At 50.0% G+C, this 18,924-nt stretch overlaps 1 protein-coding gene across 5 annotated transcripts in view; it reads left to right on the forward strand.

Annotated features, from left to right (window-relative positions):
• The window catches only part of HNF4A (hepatocyte nuclear factor 4 alpha), a 76,021-nt gene that overhangs the window by 53,203 nt on the left and 3,894 nt on the right, over positions 1 to 18,924 (forward strand). For 3 of the 5 annotated variants that reach the window (XM_077951838.1, XM_077951837.1, XM_015148954.3), the window contains exons 4-9: positions 3,736 to 3,842; positions 4,548 to 4,703; positions 8,428 to 8,515; positions 10,057 to 10,212; positions 13,874 to 14,110; positions 18,468 to 18,620. In XM_077951838.1, the coding sequence (XP_077807964.1) occupies positions 3,736 to 3,842; positions 4,548 to 4,703; positions 8,428 to 8,515; positions 10,057 to 10,212; positions 13,874 to 14,110; positions 18,468 to 18,620 (897 nt within the window). The remainder of the gene's footprint in view (positions 1 to 3,735; positions 3,843 to 4,547; positions 4,704 to 8,427; positions 8,516 to 10,056; positions 10,213 to 13,873; positions 14,111 to 18,467; positions 18,621 to 18,924) is intronic. The other 2 variants (XM_077951839.1, XM_015148955.3) reach the window with 1 other exon arrangement.

Here is an 18,924-nt window from a genome sequence, read left to right on the forward strand (position 1 = left end):
AATTTTGCTCTTGTTGCCCAGGCTGGAGTAAAATGGCAAGATCTCGGCTCACGGCAACCTACACCTCCTAGGTTCAAGTGATTCTGCTGCCTCAGGCTCCCAAGTAGCTGGGATTACAGGCGTGTGCCACCACACCTGGCTAATTTTGTATTTTGAGTAGAGATGGGGTTTCACCATATTGGCCAGGCTGCTTTTGAACCCCTGACCTCAGGTGATCTGCCTCGGCCTCCCAAAGTGCTGGGATTACAGCCGTGAGCCACCGCGCCCGGCCCCTGGCCCTCTCTTGAGCTGCTGCAAAGCCAGCAAACCCCTTACTAGGCTGCTGGAAAGGGGGTGAGAGCCCCAGACCATTCAGCCTTAGCTCAGCCTTGAAAATAGCTGCTTGCTTCCTGGCCCAGGGAAACGGACATGCTGCCCGGAGGATAGGAGAGTTGGCTGATGGCAAGTGAGCATGGGTTAGTCGATGCTGATGCTTGTTTACATGCCTGGGTTACCTGGAAGTTCATGACACATGCAGTCACTTGGTTGTTTTGAGAACAGGCCAGAGTGACAAAGTGTTCAGTTGTCACTGTGGTCAAGCTGTAGGAAATGAGAGTATTCCTAGCTGTGCCTAAGTCTTCTAGGCCCCACCAACCCCCCTCAGCCTGCCGGGAAGCTCCCAAAGCCCAAAGAAAGTCTCGGTGGAAGTCTCACTGGCCCGGAGAGTTGGGACAAGTTTTCATTCTTTTTCTTGATGACCTTAGGAGAATTTGAGGACTGAAATCCAAAATAGTCCCTGAGAACCAGAAAGTGTGAACTGGGAAGGTGGGATTTCGAGACCATCTGAGTTTATAAGAGGGCATCAAACCTACCCTCTCCCCACTTTACAGAAGAGGACACTGAGGCTAGAGAGGTGATGTGATGGGTCAGGGCTGGAGTCAGGTCTAGAACTCAGGCTCCCCAGAGCTGAGCAGACGCCACGCTCCCTGGAGTGAAACTTGCAGTGATCCGTTTGGGAGGCACATTTCTTGATCTAGACGGCTGAAACGTTCTCTCGACCACAGAGAGGGGCTTCAGGTCTCATGGGCCTGTAAGTCTCCGCCAGAGGATAGTCCACCGTGGCCGGAACGGGCTCCCTGGAGGGACAAAGAATCCAGGGAGAACCCTGGGGGTCAATGGGCCAACAGCAGGCCAAGAATTCTTTCCTGTAACCCAAAGCCAGGGAGACAGACACCTGCCTGAGCCTCCACTGTCAGGCCCGGGACAAATATCCGGCTCCTGGCATCAAAAACCCAGCCCAGAAAGCAGACCCAGGGTTGCAGGAGGTGAGCGTTGGTGATGGGCCGGGGGCCATCTGATGGAACCTTCCTCGGAAGCCACGGCCCTGCTCCCCACGGCCCCCTACCCAGGAGTTCTCTGGGAAGACAGGCTCATCACCTCTCCGCCTCTGCCCAGGTCGGTTAATATTCAATAGAAGTTACATTAGGTCCCCGACCCTGCTAATACTGAGCAAACATTTGGAAAACATCATTCCGTGACTGAGCTCGCGCCGGGCACTGATAACGCCCGCCTAACCTTGAGGAGCCCTAGCCGCAGCTGCTGACAGCAGCCCTTTCATTCGGCCCGCCGGCCACTTGGCGCCCTGGTGGGTGGGTGCGGGCGCTGGCAGGAGGCTGCCGTGGGAGGGGTGTGGGCAGGTGGGGCGGACGGCCCGGGCAGGGAAACCGTGCTCTGAGCTGGCCCTGTCCACGTGGTGGGTCTGAGAGGAGGCTGTGCTTCTGGACTTCTGTTCCATCCACTGACTCCCGGGCTCAATGCAGACGATTTGACTTTTATTCTCTGATTTTAACAGTGTGTCAACATCAAGAGAAAGTCGAACAGCTAGGGTGTCAATGTTCCCTGGAGAAATAGGGTTCTTATAAGAATTAGAGTTTATGACCAGGCGTGGTGCCTCACACCTGTAATCCCAGCATTTTGTGAGGTTGAGTGGATCACTTAAAACCAGGAGTTTGAGACCAGCCTAGGCAACATAACGAGACCCCATCTCTCAAAAAAAAAAAAAAAAAAAAAAGCCAGGCATGGTGACACATGCCTGTAATCCCAGCTATTCGGGAGGCTGAGGCAGGAGGATCACTTGAGCCCAGCAGGTTGAGGCTGCTGTGAGCTATGATTGCGCCACTGCACTCCAGCCTGAGCAACAGAATTAGACCCTGTCTCAAAAACAAAAAGAGAAAAAGAAAAAGAATTAGAGCTTGTCTCCTCCAGCACCTTATTTCTCTCACTTCACAAATATTTATTGAGCACCTACTGTGTACCACGCTCTGTTCTGGTGGCTGGGATGACAGCAGCGACAGCAGGGTTGGAGTTTTGGCCTTCTGAAGCTTCCTTCTCAGAGACAGACAGATAGTAAAGGAAGTAACAAATAATTCTACAATAAGTGCCCTGAAGAAAAATAAAGCAGGGTAGGGCAGGGCCAGGGTCGGGGGCATGCTGTGTGAGACAGGGTGGCTGGAGAGGGTGTCTGAAAGGCAACATTTGTGCAGAGGCAGGAGTGAAATGAAGATGCTGCGCTGTGCGGGAAAGGGAACGCCAGGCAGTGGCCACAGCAGCCCTCAAGTGTGCGGATGCATCCAGGCGGGGAGGCGGGTTTTCGGGGACAGAGTGAGTAGTGGGACGCCGCTAAAAGGTGCGATCAGAGAGGAGAGGAAGGGCCGTAGGGACTTGTGAGGTTGGAAGGCACTTGTTTTGAGCAGTAGGGGACACGACTTGAACGGATCCCTCTGTGAGAGGACTATAGACTGCAGGCACGAGGAAGAAGCAGAGCCCAGGAGGAGGCTGAGAGAGAGAACCAACCTGCCAGTCCCTGAGACGAGAAAGTGCAGGGAGCTGGCTGGCAGGGAGATGCCTACAGGTAGGGAAACTGAGCCCCAGAGAGAGGCTGCGATTGCCACCAGCACACAGAGTGGCAGGTTCCAGACAGGAAGCCGGGTCTCGTGCAGCTTCATCATCTCTCCTTTCCGAATCAGCCAAGCCTCATTCCACAGTGAGGCCTCTTGGACTCTAAGGGCTATTCCATCCGCTGTCAGGCCAGTGAAAGGACCATCTTCTATCTCAGGCCAAGACTGACCCAGATGGGGGCGGGCAGTGGAGCCTGGGGCCCCAGTGGGCTGAGGCTCCAGATCCCTCAGTGCCTGGAACAGAACAGCAGTGGGAGGGAGGGAGGGAGACAGCGCCTGGCCTTGCTGACACTGAGGTTAGTCTGGAGTACATGCAGCTCCTGATGATGTACAAAACCATCAAGGCAGTTGGAGCCCCCAGATCCCCTTGTTCAGGAATCTCCAGGCCATCTCCGTGTCACCCAGAGTAATTTGTTTTGCTTGCTTTACTCACTTTGATTTGGAAAGAAAGGGACCCTTTTGTAGACCGGAGCCTGAACATGTTTAATCTAGTCAAACCCCATCCTCAATGCTCAAGACCCATTTTAAGCCCATAGCTGAGTCATCACTGTCTTGCACGCCCCTAATGATGAGTGGATCACTCCTATAGCCTCTCCATTGTGTGGGGGGCAGTTCTGATCTGTGGAAAGTTCTTCCAGCAGCTGAGTTAGAGGCCATCTCCCCTCAATCCACATGCTGATGTGGGCCTGTTCTCTGGATGCCCCCCACCTCCTGCTCCCACTCCTCATCAGTCACAGACACTCCCACCCCCTCACTCCATCGCTGCTCTCCCTCCTCACCTCTCTCTGCCTCCTCACAGCCGTCCAAAATGAGCGGGACCGGATCAGCACTCGAAGGTCAAGCTATGAGGACAGCAGCCTGCCCTCCATCAATGCGCTCCTGCAGGCAGAGGTCCTGTCCCGACAGGTACTGGGGTGACCCTGCCACTCACCCAGGGGTCCCCCACACTACAGAGGAGCTCACCTCCTCCACCTCCATTCTCCCCAGCCAGGCCCTGGAGCAGCTGATGGGAGGGGCCTCAGATATTACAGAGGGATACTGAGTCCGGTGTCACATGGCCCAGTTAGCAGCAAGGGCAGAACTCGAACCTGGTGCCCTGGGGCACGTTCTGATTCATCCTACTGCCTGCATCCCACAGGCCAAGCAGAGTCTTTACCTTCACTGAGGGCCTGCAATCAGCTCAGCCCTGAGAGAACAAAGCAGTGGTTCAGTGGACAGAGGTGGCAACGTGGGGCCCAGCCCATCCCTTACTGAGTGACCTTGGGCAAGTCACAGCACCTCTATGAGCCATGGTTGCCTCACTGTCACATAAGGATGATGATTTTTTTCCCTGCTTCTCCTCTAAGGCTGAGAGACTGCTTGGCGCTCTAAAGCTGATAGAGGAGGAGGCAAGGGGCAGGTAACAGGTGAAGGCCAAGAGGGAGCCCTTCTCCCTCATCCCTGCCTCCTCCCTCCCTCCGTTTTTACCCTGAGCTTCCTTTAGAGCTGGAAGGCACCCACTATGCAGCCCCCTCCTCACATCTGATTCCAGGGAGGGGGCTCTGTGCAGGGGACAGAGAGTGCAGGAGGGCCCGGACATCTCCAGCATTTTCTTCCCTGTATCTCTTGAAGATCACCTCCCCCGTCTCCGGGATCAATGGCGACATTCGGGCGAAGAAGATCGCCAGTATCGCAGACGTATGTGAGTCCATGAAGGAGCAGCTGCTGGTTCTCGTCGAGTGGGCCAAGTACATCCCGGCTTTCTGCGAGCTCCCCCTGGACGACCAGGTAAGGATGGGCGTGGATGGTGGGCAGTAGTGGGCACCCGGCAGGGCAGCCAGGGGGCTGCTGGCCCATCTGGGATATAGCCATGGACTGGCTTGATTTTATTTTATTTAACAAAATGCGTAGTGCACACATGTGTCTGAAACTTTAAATCACCTTACAAATATTAACTCAGCTCCTCCAACAACTCTATGAGGTAGGTACTAAGGTTCTATTATTACTGCCATCTCATAGGTGAGGAAATTGGGGCACAGAGAGGTTAAGTAACCTGCTCAAGGTCACATAGCTACTATCCAGCACAGCTGGGATTAGAACCTAGTAGGGAAGCTCCAAAGTCCAAGCTCCTAACCATCGTACCCGTGGCTCTCCCAGGGGGATGTTGACAGGGATCCTGGGACAGGGATCAGGAGATTTTGACTTAAGCTCTGGCTCTAATACTGGTTGTCTGCCTAATCCTGGGCAAATGACTTCCTCTCTCTGAGCCTCAGTGTTCTCTTATCTGTAAAGTGGAAATGATAATATCCACTTTAGAGTGTGGTTGGGAGGACTGAGGACATTACTGTCTGAAAAGTGCAAAACTCGGGTGATGGAGCAAGCGGCGCAGTGGCGGGACCAGAGCTCGTCTCCCTAAATGTTAGTTTCTTCCTTCTTTCCCACCAAAACAGTTGAACTCAGCATCGTATTTCCCACCGTACTTTTTTTTTTTGGAATACTAAAATGTCCCTGGGGGAAGAAAGGGTTGAAGGAAGGTGGCGTGTGTCTGAGAACAGATGAATTTCGGAGATGCCACCTATGAAGCTCCTGCCCAGAGCACCCCTGGGCCTCCAAAGAGGTGTTCCCCATCTAGGGAAGAGGAGCTGGGCTGGGCCACCTCCCCACCTTTGGAGACAGCCTCTGGTGCATTCACTTACCTGTTTCACACCTTTGCATAAGGCACCAACAATGCATGTGAGTCTGTGAAAACTTCTGAGAAGTTGACTTCTCAGAGGCCAAGGCTTCCCAAACTCCTTCGGCCCCAAGATTCTCCTGGAACACCTGTTAATACTACATATAGGGACACTGTGAAAATGCTGGTTTGGCTGGTCCCCAGCCTCACACAGGGGCTGGACCCAGGGTCCTCTTCCATGGTTCCTCCCTCCATTAGCAGAGTCAATAGGGCAAGGATCTTGGACAATCTGCCCCTACCCTCTCCCCTGCTCCTTGTGCTCTGGCCCCAGTCCCCTCTGCTGGAGTCTCTACATTAATGTTTAATCCCTCCTGTTCCTTCCCAGGGGCTTAGCAGGGCAACAAGATACCCCCAACCTGAGCAATTGTTAACCTCGATTTCCCACCCAAACCTCCCTGGCTGGGGCTCAGAGCATTCTCAGAGAGCAATGATGGGTGGCCAATAACAGAGGACAATCATTAACACACCACCCGACCTCCCGGCCCACCCCCCAGAACAGCTGCCATATCAGGGGGTTGAACCTGGGATCAGAAGAGCTCCCAGCTCCCCATTCCTGGTGTATGAGGAGCCCAGCTTGCCCAGTGCAGGTGGGGCATCCCTGGGAAAATCGGGGGCATTGTCCTCCAAAGGGCATTCCAATTCTGTTGACATTGCCCCAGAAACTAGATTCCCCGTTGGTGTGCTTCTTGGGCCTGGATACAACTGGAGAAAGAGACTGGGGCTTAGAGAGAGACAGCAATTTGCCTGAAGTCAGAGCAAGTTAGCCACAGAACTGGGATTCAAATCCAGGTGTTCTGCTTCGTGGTGTGAAGGCCACTGGGGTGACTGATGAAAGGCTTGCACAGTGCCTGGCGCGCAGGAGGCACTCAGCAATCAGCATCCTCGGCCTCCCTCCATACTGGTCATGGAAAGTGGATTTCCCCTCCCAGGCAGTTTCCTCTTTTTCTGTTTTCGTCACAAGATTCTATCCATGGGGAATAGAAGTGGCAAGGACAAGTGGCTGCCCAGGAGCAGCTAGAGCTAGAGAAGAAGTCAAGATGTTTGCTCATTCATTCATTCATTCATTTCCCCTTTCCTTCCTTCCTTCATTCAAATATTTATTGAAGGCTTATTTTGTGCCAAATACCTTCAGGCAAATCTCTATTTTCCTCTAACAACAATTTCACCTCCTTACAGGCCTTCTCTGACCTCCCCATCTAATGTAGCCATTCTTGCCCAATTGCTCTCACCATCCTTTCCACTCCCCTCCCTCCCTTCTTCCCTTCCTCCCATCTTTTCTCCTTCTTCTTTCTTTTAGGTTGTGATCACCCACTGTGCTGTGTATTTATTTGTTCTCTACTGTCTGTTCCATACTTTCGCCTACAAAATGTTAGTTCGATGAGATTGGACACCTTGTCTCTCGTTTTTAAACACTGTGCCTCCATTGTCTTAAAAAGTGTCTGGCATGTAGTAGGCATTTAGGATTTGATAACTGAAAGAACGAACAATCAAATGAATGAACAAACAAAGGCATTTTAACCTTCTAGTTTGGCTTGCTATAGAACCTCCAAACTCCCTAACTCAACCTTGAAGATAAGATACTTGAGGCTACCAGCCTGGTGCTATTTTGTTTCAGGCCATCCTTTGGTCCTCAGGCAAGCACTAAAGCAGATGGCCCTCAGTGGGCTGGCTATGTCCTTCTGTGAGCTTGCTGGGCGCCCACCTACGATTCTAGTCTTCGAAGTCTTGCCTTGTACGCCCTGCAGAGAAGGGTTTCATCAAGGTGATTCTCTGCCAGAGGCCAGTGCTCATACCTTTGCTTTGAGAAGGACCAGCCCTGAGACCCAACATCCACCTCCAAGTTCTTGTAATGCCCTCTCAGAATCCCGGAGTCCTGCAGTGTCAGTCCCTGGAGGGATCTGCCACAGCAATGATTTCCCAGACAGAATTGCACTTCAGAGTCAACTGTGGAGTTAATTAAACACTGATCCCTGGGCCCACCCTAAACATACAGAATCAGGATCAGAATCTCAGGGCCTGAGAATCTATATTTTCAGGCCAGGCACCGTGGTTCACGCCTATAATCCCAGCACTTTGGGAGGCCGAGTTGGGCTGATCACCTGAGGTCAGGAGTTCACGATCAGCCTGGCCAATATGGTGAAACCCCGTCTCTCCTAAAAATAAAATTAGCCAGGCATGGTGGTGCACGCCTGTAGTCTCAGCTACTCTGGAGGCTGAGGCACGAGAATCACTTGAACCTGGGAGGCGGAAGCTGCAGTGAGCCGAGATCGTGCCACTGCACTCCAACCTGGGCGACAGAGTGAGACTCTGTTTCAAAAATAATAATAATAATAGAATCTGTATTTTTACAAAACACCCTTCGTAATTCTCCATAGCTGGTCCATGGGTGGGAATTTGGGTTTTGGAACTTTTTGGGATCATAGACCTTTTTGAGAATCTCAAAAAAGAAAATAAAAAGCACACAGAATGTTTCTTACAGTTTCATCAGGCACACAGAAGAGGCCCAGCGCGAAGCAGCTTCTCGCTCAAGGACACAACAGTTCAGGGGCAGTCAGCGCGAGGTCTCTCAGCTCTGAGCGCATGTTCTTTTCCCTTCCGGTTTTCTGCAGAATCCCTTCCAGGTTTCTAGTTTTATGGGCAGTAGTTTTATGATGCCCATTTCACGGTTCAGGCAGGTAGAGGCAGAGAGGAGCATTAAGCTGACTTGCCCAGCGTCACTGAGTTGGCTACGGGCAGCTTTCCCAAGGGTACAGATGGCAAACACTGTTCCTTCTCTTTCAGGTGGCCCTGCTCAGAGCCCATGCTGGTGAGCACCTGCTGCTCGGAGCCACCAAGCGATCCATGGTGTTCAAGGACGTGCTGCTCCTAGGTGAGGAGGCTGCCTGCCCTGGCCTGGGCTCCAGGGAGGGCATACCTAGCATGGCACTCACCCAGGCAAGGAGATTCACATGGTGGCATGCAAGGGCGAGGGAGACTATTCAGGAGTGGCCCTGTCCTCAGGCTTGCATTGGAGGGTTCCAGGACTCAGTTCTCAACTGGATACCCCACTCAGATGCAAAGAAATGTGATGTAAGGCATCAAATTCCCAGCAGTAAAATCAGAGCACAATCAGGATTATCCCTGGAATTACCTGTGCATCTCTCTCTCTCTTTTTTTTTTTTTTTTTTTTTAGAGTCTTGCTCTGTCACTCAGGCGGGAGTGCAATGGTGCAATCTTGGCTCACTTCAGCCTCCGCCTGCCAGGTTCAAGCAATTCTCCTGCCTCACCCTCCAAAGTAGCTGGGACCACAGGTGTGCACCACCACACCCAGCTCATTTTTGTATTTTTAGTATAGACAGGGTTTCACCATGTTGACCAGGCTGGTCTCAAACTTCTGGCCTCAAATGATCCACCTGCCTCAGTCTCCCAAAGTGCTGGGGTTACAGGTGTGAGCCACTGCGCCCAGCCTACCTGTGCATTCTGATGCTCTTTCTGGAGTAGGAGCAAGAGGTGGTTGGGAATGGCACAAAGCCCAGGCCGTGTCACCTGTGCCTTCATGGCATATTTATTATTATTATTATTATTATTTTTTTCTGAGATGGAGTTTTGCTCAGTCGCCCATCTGGAGTGCAGTGGCGCGATCTCGGCTCACTGCAAGCTCCGCCTCCCAGGTTCACACCATTCTCCTGCCTCAGCCTCCCGAGTCGCTGGGACTATAGGCGCCCACCACCACGGCCGGCTAATTTTGTGTGTGTGTGTGTATTTTTAGTAGAGATGGGGTTTCACCATGTTAGCCAACCATGATCTCCTGACCTGATCCACCTGCCTCGGCCTCCCAAAGTGCTGGGATTACAGGCGTGAGCCACCGTGCCCGGCCAGCATATTTATTATTTTAAACGCTTGTACAGCACACACTATGCGCCAGGGACTGTGCTCACTGCTTTGCAAACACTACCTATTTTAATACAACAATGCTATGAGGGAAGCTCGATTATTTATCCTCATCTTATAGATGAGAAAACTGAGGCACAGAGAGGTTAAGTAACTTATCCAACTCTAACCGGCTATCAGGGGCAGAGCCATTTAAGCAGGGCAGTGCAGTTCCAGAATCTGGTCCTTTAACTTTGATGCTTTGGTGCCTACCAGGTGGCCTTTGAATGGCATCGATCTTGTGAGTCACATTGGTAAATGGAGCTTGTGTCATGTGAAAGGGGTCCTAGAAAGTCAAGTTCCAAGCTCAGCCGGATTACTGGAGGCAGCTCATCTTCTGAATCTGGGCCTCAGCTTCCTTACCTGTGAAATAGGAGTCATCAGCCCTGCAGGTCCTCCTCCCACAGGCACCAACTATCTTGCCAACTTAAAAGCCAAAACTAGAGGAGAGGGGTCAACCCAAGGTGACTTCCCATCCTCCCTCCCTCCCAACCCTTCCAGGCAATGACTACATTGTCCCTCGGCACTGCCCGGAGCTGGCGGAGATGAGCCGGGTGTCCATGCGCATCCTCGACGAGCTGGTGCTGCCCTTCCAGGAGCTGCAGATCGATGACAATGAGTATGCCTACCTCAAAGCCATCATCTTCTTTGACCCAGGTACAGTGCACACCTCCTAAGCCATCCCTGACTCTCTCTCCAGAACACTCTGCTAGACTTCTCCTATTGTACAGAGTTCACAACCTCATCTCCTGTTAACGACAGCTAGGAGAGGCCGTTTTCATTTAACAGATGAGGCAAGTCAAGATTTGAAGGGAGGATATGGCCAGGTGCGGTGGCTCACACCTGTAATCCCAGCACTTTGGGAGGCCGAGGCGGGCGGATCACATGAGGTCAGGGGTTCAAGACGAGCCTGGCTAACATGGCAAAACCCCATCTCTACTAAAAATATAAAAATTAGCCGGGCGTGGTGGTGCATGCCTGTAATCCCAGCTACTTGGGAGACTGAAGCAGGAGAATCACTTGAACTTGGGAGGCGGAGGTTGCAGTGAGCCAAGATCGCACCACTGCATTCCAGCCTGGGCGACAGAGTGAGACAGCATCTCAAAGAAACACAAAGGGAGGATATGACTCGACAGGGCACCCTGACTCCAAAGGCCTGGGCTTTCCCTTCTTTTACTTCTTCCCTCCATCCTTCTTTCTCCTTACTTCCTATCTTCCTCTTTTCTTTCATATTTGCTTCTTTTCCTCAAAACATTTTTATCAAAATAATATCTAGAACCTGATGTGGTGGCTCACACTTGTAATCCCAGCACTTTGGGAGGCTGAGGCAGGAGGATCACTTCAGGCCAGGAGTTCGAGACCAGCCTGGCCAACATAATAAGACCTCGTCTCTATAGAAACTAAAAAAAAATTAGCCAGGGATGGTAGTGAGCACCTGCAGTCCCAGCTACTTGGGAGGCCAAGGTGGGAGGATCTCTTGAGCCCAGGAGGTCGAGGCTGCTGTGAGCTATGATTGCACCACTGCACTCCAGTCTGGGTGACAAAGCAAGACCTCATCTAAAAACTAAATAAATAAGTAAATAAATAAATCTACACATACTTAAAATGCAAATACTTCTCCCCATCCTACTTTTCCAGCTCTAAGTCTACTCCCCAAGAGAAACATGTCTGATTCTTTTAATTGTTTCTTCTGGCAGTTTCCTCAACAATTCTAAATGAAAGACTAAGCCTTATATTTGTTGATGTATTCATTTTGGATCATAACGTTCCTCCTAGGATAGTGGAGGATTTCGCTTTTCTCCATTACCATTCCCATCTTTTCTCCCTCATTTTCCCCAATATATTTTTATTGCTATTTTTGTGTCTCTGTTGCATGTTATGTGCTTTTATCTTTCTTTTCTTGTTCTATCAACTGTAGACAGTATCTCCCAACCCTTCACATTGCAGGATGAAGATAAAGCATTACTACCCTCTCCTGTGGCTCTTGGCTCTCCTCTCCCCATTCTGTCCACTGACTTTCGCACCTGCTTTTATACAGAATGCCTTTGTAGTCAGTCTTTGTACAAAACCTGCTTTTGCTTCCCAGTGTCAAAGGTGCCTGAACCCCGGAGGCTTGCTTGCCTTCCCTGCTTACATGTTAGAGGGGACCTACTGTGTGCCCGGCACTGTCCTTCACACTGCAGATAGATTACCTCTAGTAATAATAGTAATGAAAAGGCCGTGTGCGGTGGCTCATGCCTGTAATCCCAGCACTTTGGGAGACTGAGGCAGGCAGATTACTCAAGGTCAGGAGTTCCAGACCAGCCTGGCCAACATGGTGAAACCCCGTCTCTACTAAAAATACAAAAATTAGCTGTGTGATTTCAAGGCAGGAGAATCAATTGAACCTGGGAGGCGGAGGTTGCAGTGGGAGCCAAGATCATGCCATTGCCCTCCAGCCTGAGCAACAAGAGCAAAACTTCATCTCAAAAAACAAAAGAAAACAAAACAAAACAAAACAAAAATATATATATATAGTGATGAAGAGGAAGATGAGCCCCATGTATTAAATGCTCACTAAAGAGCTGTTTTCAAACACTTCATGTGGATTATCTTACTTACCAACATGGTACCTGTGAAGTAGGAATTATTATCTCCATTTAACAGATAAGGAAATTGAGGCATGATTAACTTGCCCAAGGTCATGCAACCAGAAAATGGCAGAGCTTGGATTTGAACTTCAGACCACCTGTCAATCCCGATTTCTCTCTCTCTCAAGCCCACATTCTTACCTACCACGTGCTATCCCACCCTCCCAGAGGGTGAGATTTCTAGTTCTAGCTCCCTCCACAGCCTGGCCCAGCCTGTATCCTCTGTAGTGCTCGGCATGAGGCTGGACTGGCAGAATTGTTCTGCAAAATGGGCAGGATCACTGATGCTGAGTCAGAGGCAGCAGCCTCCAGCAATTTGAAGGGGTGGGGCACCTAGTTCCCCTGGCATGCAGGAGGTGCTCAGTAAACATTTGTGGACTGAATGAACAAATGAACAAACATGATTCAGTGGAGAGAGCTCACTAGAAATGTGGGTGAATGTTCTTTCTGCCACTTCCTTTCTCCAGGAAAGAGGAAATAAATGCATTACCTCCACAAAGGTCGGGATTAAATATTGAATGACCGCTTAAGTCCCTTCTAGGCTAAGGATCTAGAATTTATTCACTGATTTTTTTTCATTCATTCATCCAGCCATCTAACAAAATATATATATAGTTATAAATAAATATAACTCCCGGCCCTATTCAATAAATATTGACTATGCATGGTGCTAGGTGGTGGGTTTGACATGGCAAAGGCTAGGTGCAGTGGCTCACACCTGTAATCCCAACATTTTCAGAGGCCGAGGCAGGCAGATTACTTGAGGTCAGAAGTTTGAGACCAGCCTGGCCAGCATGGTGAAACCCTGTCTCCACTAAAATACAAAAATTAGCTGGATGTGGTATGTGCCTGTAATCCCAGCTACTCGGGAGGCTGAGGCAGGAGAATCGCTTGAATCCGGGAGGCAGAGGTTGCAATGAGCTGAGATCACACCACTGCACTCCAGCCTGGGAGTCAGAGGGAGACTCAGTCCCAAAAAATAAAATAAAATAAAGTAAGATAAAATAAACATGGCAAATAAGACATATGCCTGCCCCTGCAGAGCTCACCTTTGGATGGCACAACAATTACATCCTGTGTGGTCAGCAGTGATGGAGGGGCCGCAGAGATTTGGAAACAGGAAGGACACAGGATGCAGACATAGGAGGGTAGAAGGGAGACTTCCTGGAGGAGATGAAACCTAACCTGAGTCCCTAAGGTGATAGGAAGCAGGAACCAGGGAAGGGGAGCCTATTCTAACACAGTAGAGGCAGCAAGTGCTGAGGTCTGGATGAGGGGACCTCAACTGTGGCCCAAAACCCCAAGTTCCCATCGTGGCTCTGCCAACAACTGGCTGTGCCACCCAGGACAAGCCCTATCCTTGCACTGTGTCTGGGTTTCCCCTTGTGTAAGATGAGGCAGTTGCTAGGTGCTTATTGGATGCGTTCCTCAAGTCCCGCCCTCCATCTCCTATTCCCCACTCTTCTGGTTTAGTGCCTTAGGAAACGTGGCAGAAATCTTTTTCTGCCTGTGTCTAGGAAATTACAATTCATACTGGCATACCCTGGTTGTTGAGGTCCCTGAATCCTTGTGCCCACACTGCTGAAGACTCCTTGTGTGACACAAGTCAGGGGACATCTGGGTCTTGACTCCCCAGATTCTCCAGCTGGACCCTACTGCCCTCCCTTGCCCACCTTCTTCCATTGTAGATGCCAAAGGGCTGAGCGATCCAGGGAAGATCAAGCGGCTGCGTTCCCAGGTGCAGGTGAGCTTGGAAGACTACATCAATGACCGCCAGTATGACTCGCGCGGCCGCTTTGGAGAGCTGCTGCTGCTGCTACCTACCCTGCAGAGCATCACCTGGCAGATGATCGAGCAGATCCAGTTCATCAAGCTCTTCGGCATGGCCAAGATCGACAACCTGCTGCAGGAGATGCTGCTGGGAGGTCCGTGCCAGGCCCAGGAGGGGCAGGGTTGGAGGGGGGACTCTCTAGGAGACAGCCTCACACAGACCTGAGCTCACCCCTCAGCTCCTTGGCTTCCCCACTGTGCAGCTTTGGGCAAGTTGCTTAACCCATCTGTGCCTCAGTTTCCTCATCAGAAAAATGGGAACAAAGGCAATGGTCTATCTGTTCAGGCGCTGAGAGCCTAGCACATGCCAGTCACTGTTCTGAGTGCTGGCAATTCAGTGAGGAACATGATCTTTGCCCTCCGGGAGGCTGTGTATGTGTGAGTGTGTATGGATGCATGGATATCTGTGTATATGCCCGTATGTGTGTGCATGTGTGTATAAAGGCTCACATTTTATGATTTTGAAATAAACAGGTAATATGGTAGAGTTTAACTGAAAAGGAATCCTCTTTAGATAGGGGAGGCCAAAGGAGACCTCTCTGAAATGGTGACTCTTGTGCTAAGACCCTAATGGCTGAAAGGAAGTGCAAGGCTTAAAAGACAAGAGAGCAGTGGCTCACACCTGTAATCCCAGCACTTTGGGAGGCCAAGGAGGGCAGATCACGAGGTCGGGAGATCGAGACCATCCTGGCTAACACAGTGAAACCCTGTCTGTACTAAAAATACAAAAAATCGGCTGGGTGTGGTGGCGGGCGCCTGTGGTCCCAGCTACTCGGGAGGCTGAGGTAGGAGAATGGCGTGAACCTGGGAGGTGGAGTTTGCAGTGAGCCGAGATCGTGCCACTGCACTCCAGCCTGGGCAACACAGCGAGACTCCATCAAAAAAAAAAAAAAAAAAGACAAGACAGGAATATTCCAAGAAGAAGGAACTACTTCAAGGGCCCCAGAGAGGAGAGAGTTGTGTGTTTGAGAAAGAAGGGCAAGGTTGTGAGATGGAGGAGATGGAGGAGGTGAAGATGGAGATTGGGCAGAAACCAAATCATAAACATATGGCTTTGTAAACCTTGTCAGAAATTTGGATTTTATTCTCATTGCAACTATTGTAAGGAGAGTGAAAACCAGACTAATTATTTTTATTCTTTGAGACAAAATTTCCCTCTATCATCCAGGCTGGAGTGCAGTGGCAGGATCTCGGCTCACTGCAACCTTCACCTCCCAAGTTCAAGCAATTCTCCTGTGCAGCCTCCCAAGTAGCTGGGATTACAGGCACCCGCCACCACGCCCAGCTCTTTTTTTTATATTTTTAGCAGAGATGGGGTTTCACCCTATCGGCCAAGATGGTCTCAAACTCCTGACCTCAAGTGATTGCCCACCTCGGTCTCCCAAAGTGCTAGAATGACAGGCGTGAGCCACCATGCCCAGCCCAGACTAATGCTTTAAACAAACCACTCAGACTGTTGGGTACAAAGTAAATTGCAGAGATTCCTGAGAATGTCACTGTCTCCAATCATGTGACAGATGATGAAGGCTTGGACCATGGAAGTGGAGCAGTGAAGATAAACCGGATCATCTATTTGGAGGAAGAGCCCACACCCACAGGATTTGCTGACTGATTAGATGTAGGGAGTGACAGGAAGAGGAATAGTCAAGGACAGAGTCTAAATTTTTGCTTTGAATAGCAGAAATGATGATGGAGTAGTTTACCGAGATGAGGAGGACAGAATAAACAACTTGATGCTGCGGTCTGGGGGTGGTCGTGAGGGGTGACCTCAGAGATCCGTTGTGGACTCTCTTTTTTTCCTTTTTCCTTTTTTTTTTTTTTTTTTTTGAGACGAGATCTCTCTCTGTCACCCAGGCTGGAGTGCAGTGGCGCAGTCATAGCTCACTGCAGCCTCAACCTTCCAGGCTCAAGAGATCCTCCAGTCTTCCGAGTAGCTGGGACTACAGGTGTGTGCCACCATACCCGGCTAATTTTTCATTTTTATTTTTTATAGAGACGACGTCTCACTATGTTGCCCAGGCTAGTCTTGAACTCCTGGTCTTAAGCAATCCTTCCGACTTGGCCTCTCAAAGTGCTGGGATTACAGGTGTGAGCCACCATGCCCAGCCTCATTGTGGACTTTCATTAAGCATGAGATGACTATTACAAGTCCAAGTTGCCAAGGAGGCAGTTGAATGTATGAGTCTGCTGCTCAAGCACAAGATTAAAGGCAGCTCTGTGGAATCGGGGGAAGATGGAGCCATGGAGGGAAGGGAAGAAGAATGGCCGGAGGGGTAGGAGAAAACCAGGGCAATTCCAGAATCCAAGAGAAGAGCGTGTTTGAAGGACAGAGTGTTTAATGGTGTTACACTCTGCAGAGAGACAGAAAGAAGGAGGGAGGAATGGAGAGGTGAAGGGAGGAGGGGAAGAGAGAGGAAAGAGTCCATTGGATTGGCAGCTGGAGGCTCTTGGCAATTGTGTTGAAAGCAGTTTCAGAGAGCTGGGAGAGTGGAAACCAGATTGGAGAGTGCTCCAAAGACAGCAAGTGGGAAGGTGGAGATAGAGTAGATAACCCTTTGAAATGGTTTGACTGTGAAGGGGAGTATGAAGGAGTTAGGATGACTGCAAGGGAGTGATTAGAATGATAGGTCATGCAGTCTGGGCTGCACTCAAAGAGAAATAAAGACAGAGGCTGGGTGCGGTGGCTCACACCTGTAATCCTAGCACTTTGGGAGGCCGAGGCGGGTGGATCACTTGAGGCTAGGAGCTCAAGACCAACCTGGCCAACACAGCAAAACACCATCTCTACTAAAAATACAAAAAAAATTAGCCAGACGTGGTGGCATGCGCCTGTAATCCCAGCTACTCGGGAGACTGAGGCAGGACAATCGCTTGAACCCAGGAGACAGAGGTTGCAGTGAGCCGAGATTGTGACATTGCACTCCAGCATGTGTGACAGAGCAAGACTCTGTCTCAACAACAACAACAAAAGGATGGGGTGATAGTGAAAAGAGAGTGTCGGTGAATTGACAGCCTCAGTAGGCTGAAGAAGTTTTGCAGTGATGGTACTAGATTAAGGGAGCTGGAAGGACACAAGGTGAAGTCAAAGTAGGGATGTTGAATTCGAGATTTTGGAGGTGCTTCAGTGAGGGCGAGGTTTCTCAACACTGGTACTATTGATACTTGGAACTGGACGATTCTTTGTTGTGCTGGGCTGTCCTGTGCGTTGTTTGGCTGCATCTCTGTCCTGTACCCATAAGGTGCCAGTAGCACTTCTCCAGTAGTGACAACCAAAAATGTCTTCGGATATAGTCAAACGTCTCCTGATGGGCCAAAATCATCCCCAGTTGGGAACCACTGTTGTGTGATAGCTTATTTCATTCTCACTTTGACCCTGTGAACATGGGGTTACTATGAATCAGGTGTCACTGAGATTAGGATCAGGAGCCTGTGGTCTGTTGCCAAATAGTTAAGAGCTCTGGGCTTAGTTGTCTCATCTGTAGAATGGGCTAATAATAGTATCCATTCTATAGGATTGTTGTAAGGATTAAATTATGTAAAACATGAAAAGTGCTATACAACAGTACCTGGCACATGATAATTGTTAATTATCAACAGTCGTTATTTATCACTGAGATCGATGTGCTGTAGAGATCTCTTACAAGCATTGAAATTCCATCATTGTCATATTACTCACCATAGGCTATTATTAAACCATACCCCATGTGGTATTTTTACTCCCTGACACATGTTTAAAGCGGTTACTGTGTTCCAGACAATCTGCTAGGCTCTCAAAGAAAGAAGAAAAATACATCTGAAATTGTAATGCTCATAGACAGAAGAAGTAGTTGTTCCTAAAAGTTGTGTTACAGATAAATTACTATGAGAAATCCAAGGAATGAGAACGAGGAGAATCAGGAGAGGCTTCTAAAGAGAGGAAATATATGAGCTGGGATTTGGGCTTATGGACGTGGAGCGGGTTTGGGGTGGAAAAAACATCTCTGACGGAAGCTACAACGTGAGCAGAAGCATAGAGATAGGAAAACACAGGGGACACATAGATGCTATAAGTAGGTCAGTTGGCTGCAGCAGAGATGTGGGGGATGAGGCTGGAAGGTGAGGCGGGACCAAATGGTTGAAGGACTTGCACGCCAAGGAGCCTTGAGAGCCATTGATTACATCCAATACGCTACTCATTAGAACATTTACTTGATCTCAGAGCTTCCTTATAGGCACCTTGTTTCTTTCAACTCACTTTTGTTCTCTTGGTTTTTTGGGGCCTTCTTAACACCCTCATGAAGCCTACGAATGGGAATGGTACACCCTAGTTTACTAACCCAGGAATAGGTCCCCAACAGGCATTGCCAATATTGGATGGGCAGGTTGATTGGTCACACCTGAGGAAGATGGCGTCCCAAGGCCTGAGGTCTGCATCCCATACTCTTCATCTTGATCGATCTTCTCTTCCTGCAGGGTCCTCCAGCGATGCACCCCATGCCCACCACCCCCTGCACCCTCACCTGATGCAGGAACACATGGGAACCAATGTCATCGTTGCCAACACAATGCCCACTCACCTCAGCAATGGACAGATGTGTGAGTGGCCCCGACCCAGGGGGCAGGCAGGTGGGCAACCTCTGGGGCTCTACCTTGCAAAGGGTGAGGATGGGGCTTAAGAGAGGAAGCAGGAGAAGGTGGAGTCTAGAAGGTAGAACCAGGATGCAACAATTTTCTGGGTTCCAGGGTAGGGAATAAAGGGCAAGGTTGTCCGTTTGTTGAGGCTGTTTATTCAGTAAGGTGACTGACAACCTTTACTGAATGAAGCCATTGTTGGGATGAGGCAATCCACTGGATGAAGTAACCTATTGGGTGAAGATGTTCTTGGGTGAGAATCCCATTAGTTGACATTGTCCATTAGGTAAAAGTGATC

The sequence above is a fragment of the Macaca mulatta genome, chromosome 10 (genome assembly GCF_049350105.2).
Source record: "Macaca mulatta isolate MMU2019108-1 chromosome 10, T2T-MMU8v2.0, whole genome shotgun sequence".
Lineage (NCBI taxonomy): Eukaryota > Metazoa > Chordata > Mammalia > Primates > Cercopithecidae > Macaca > Macaca mulatta.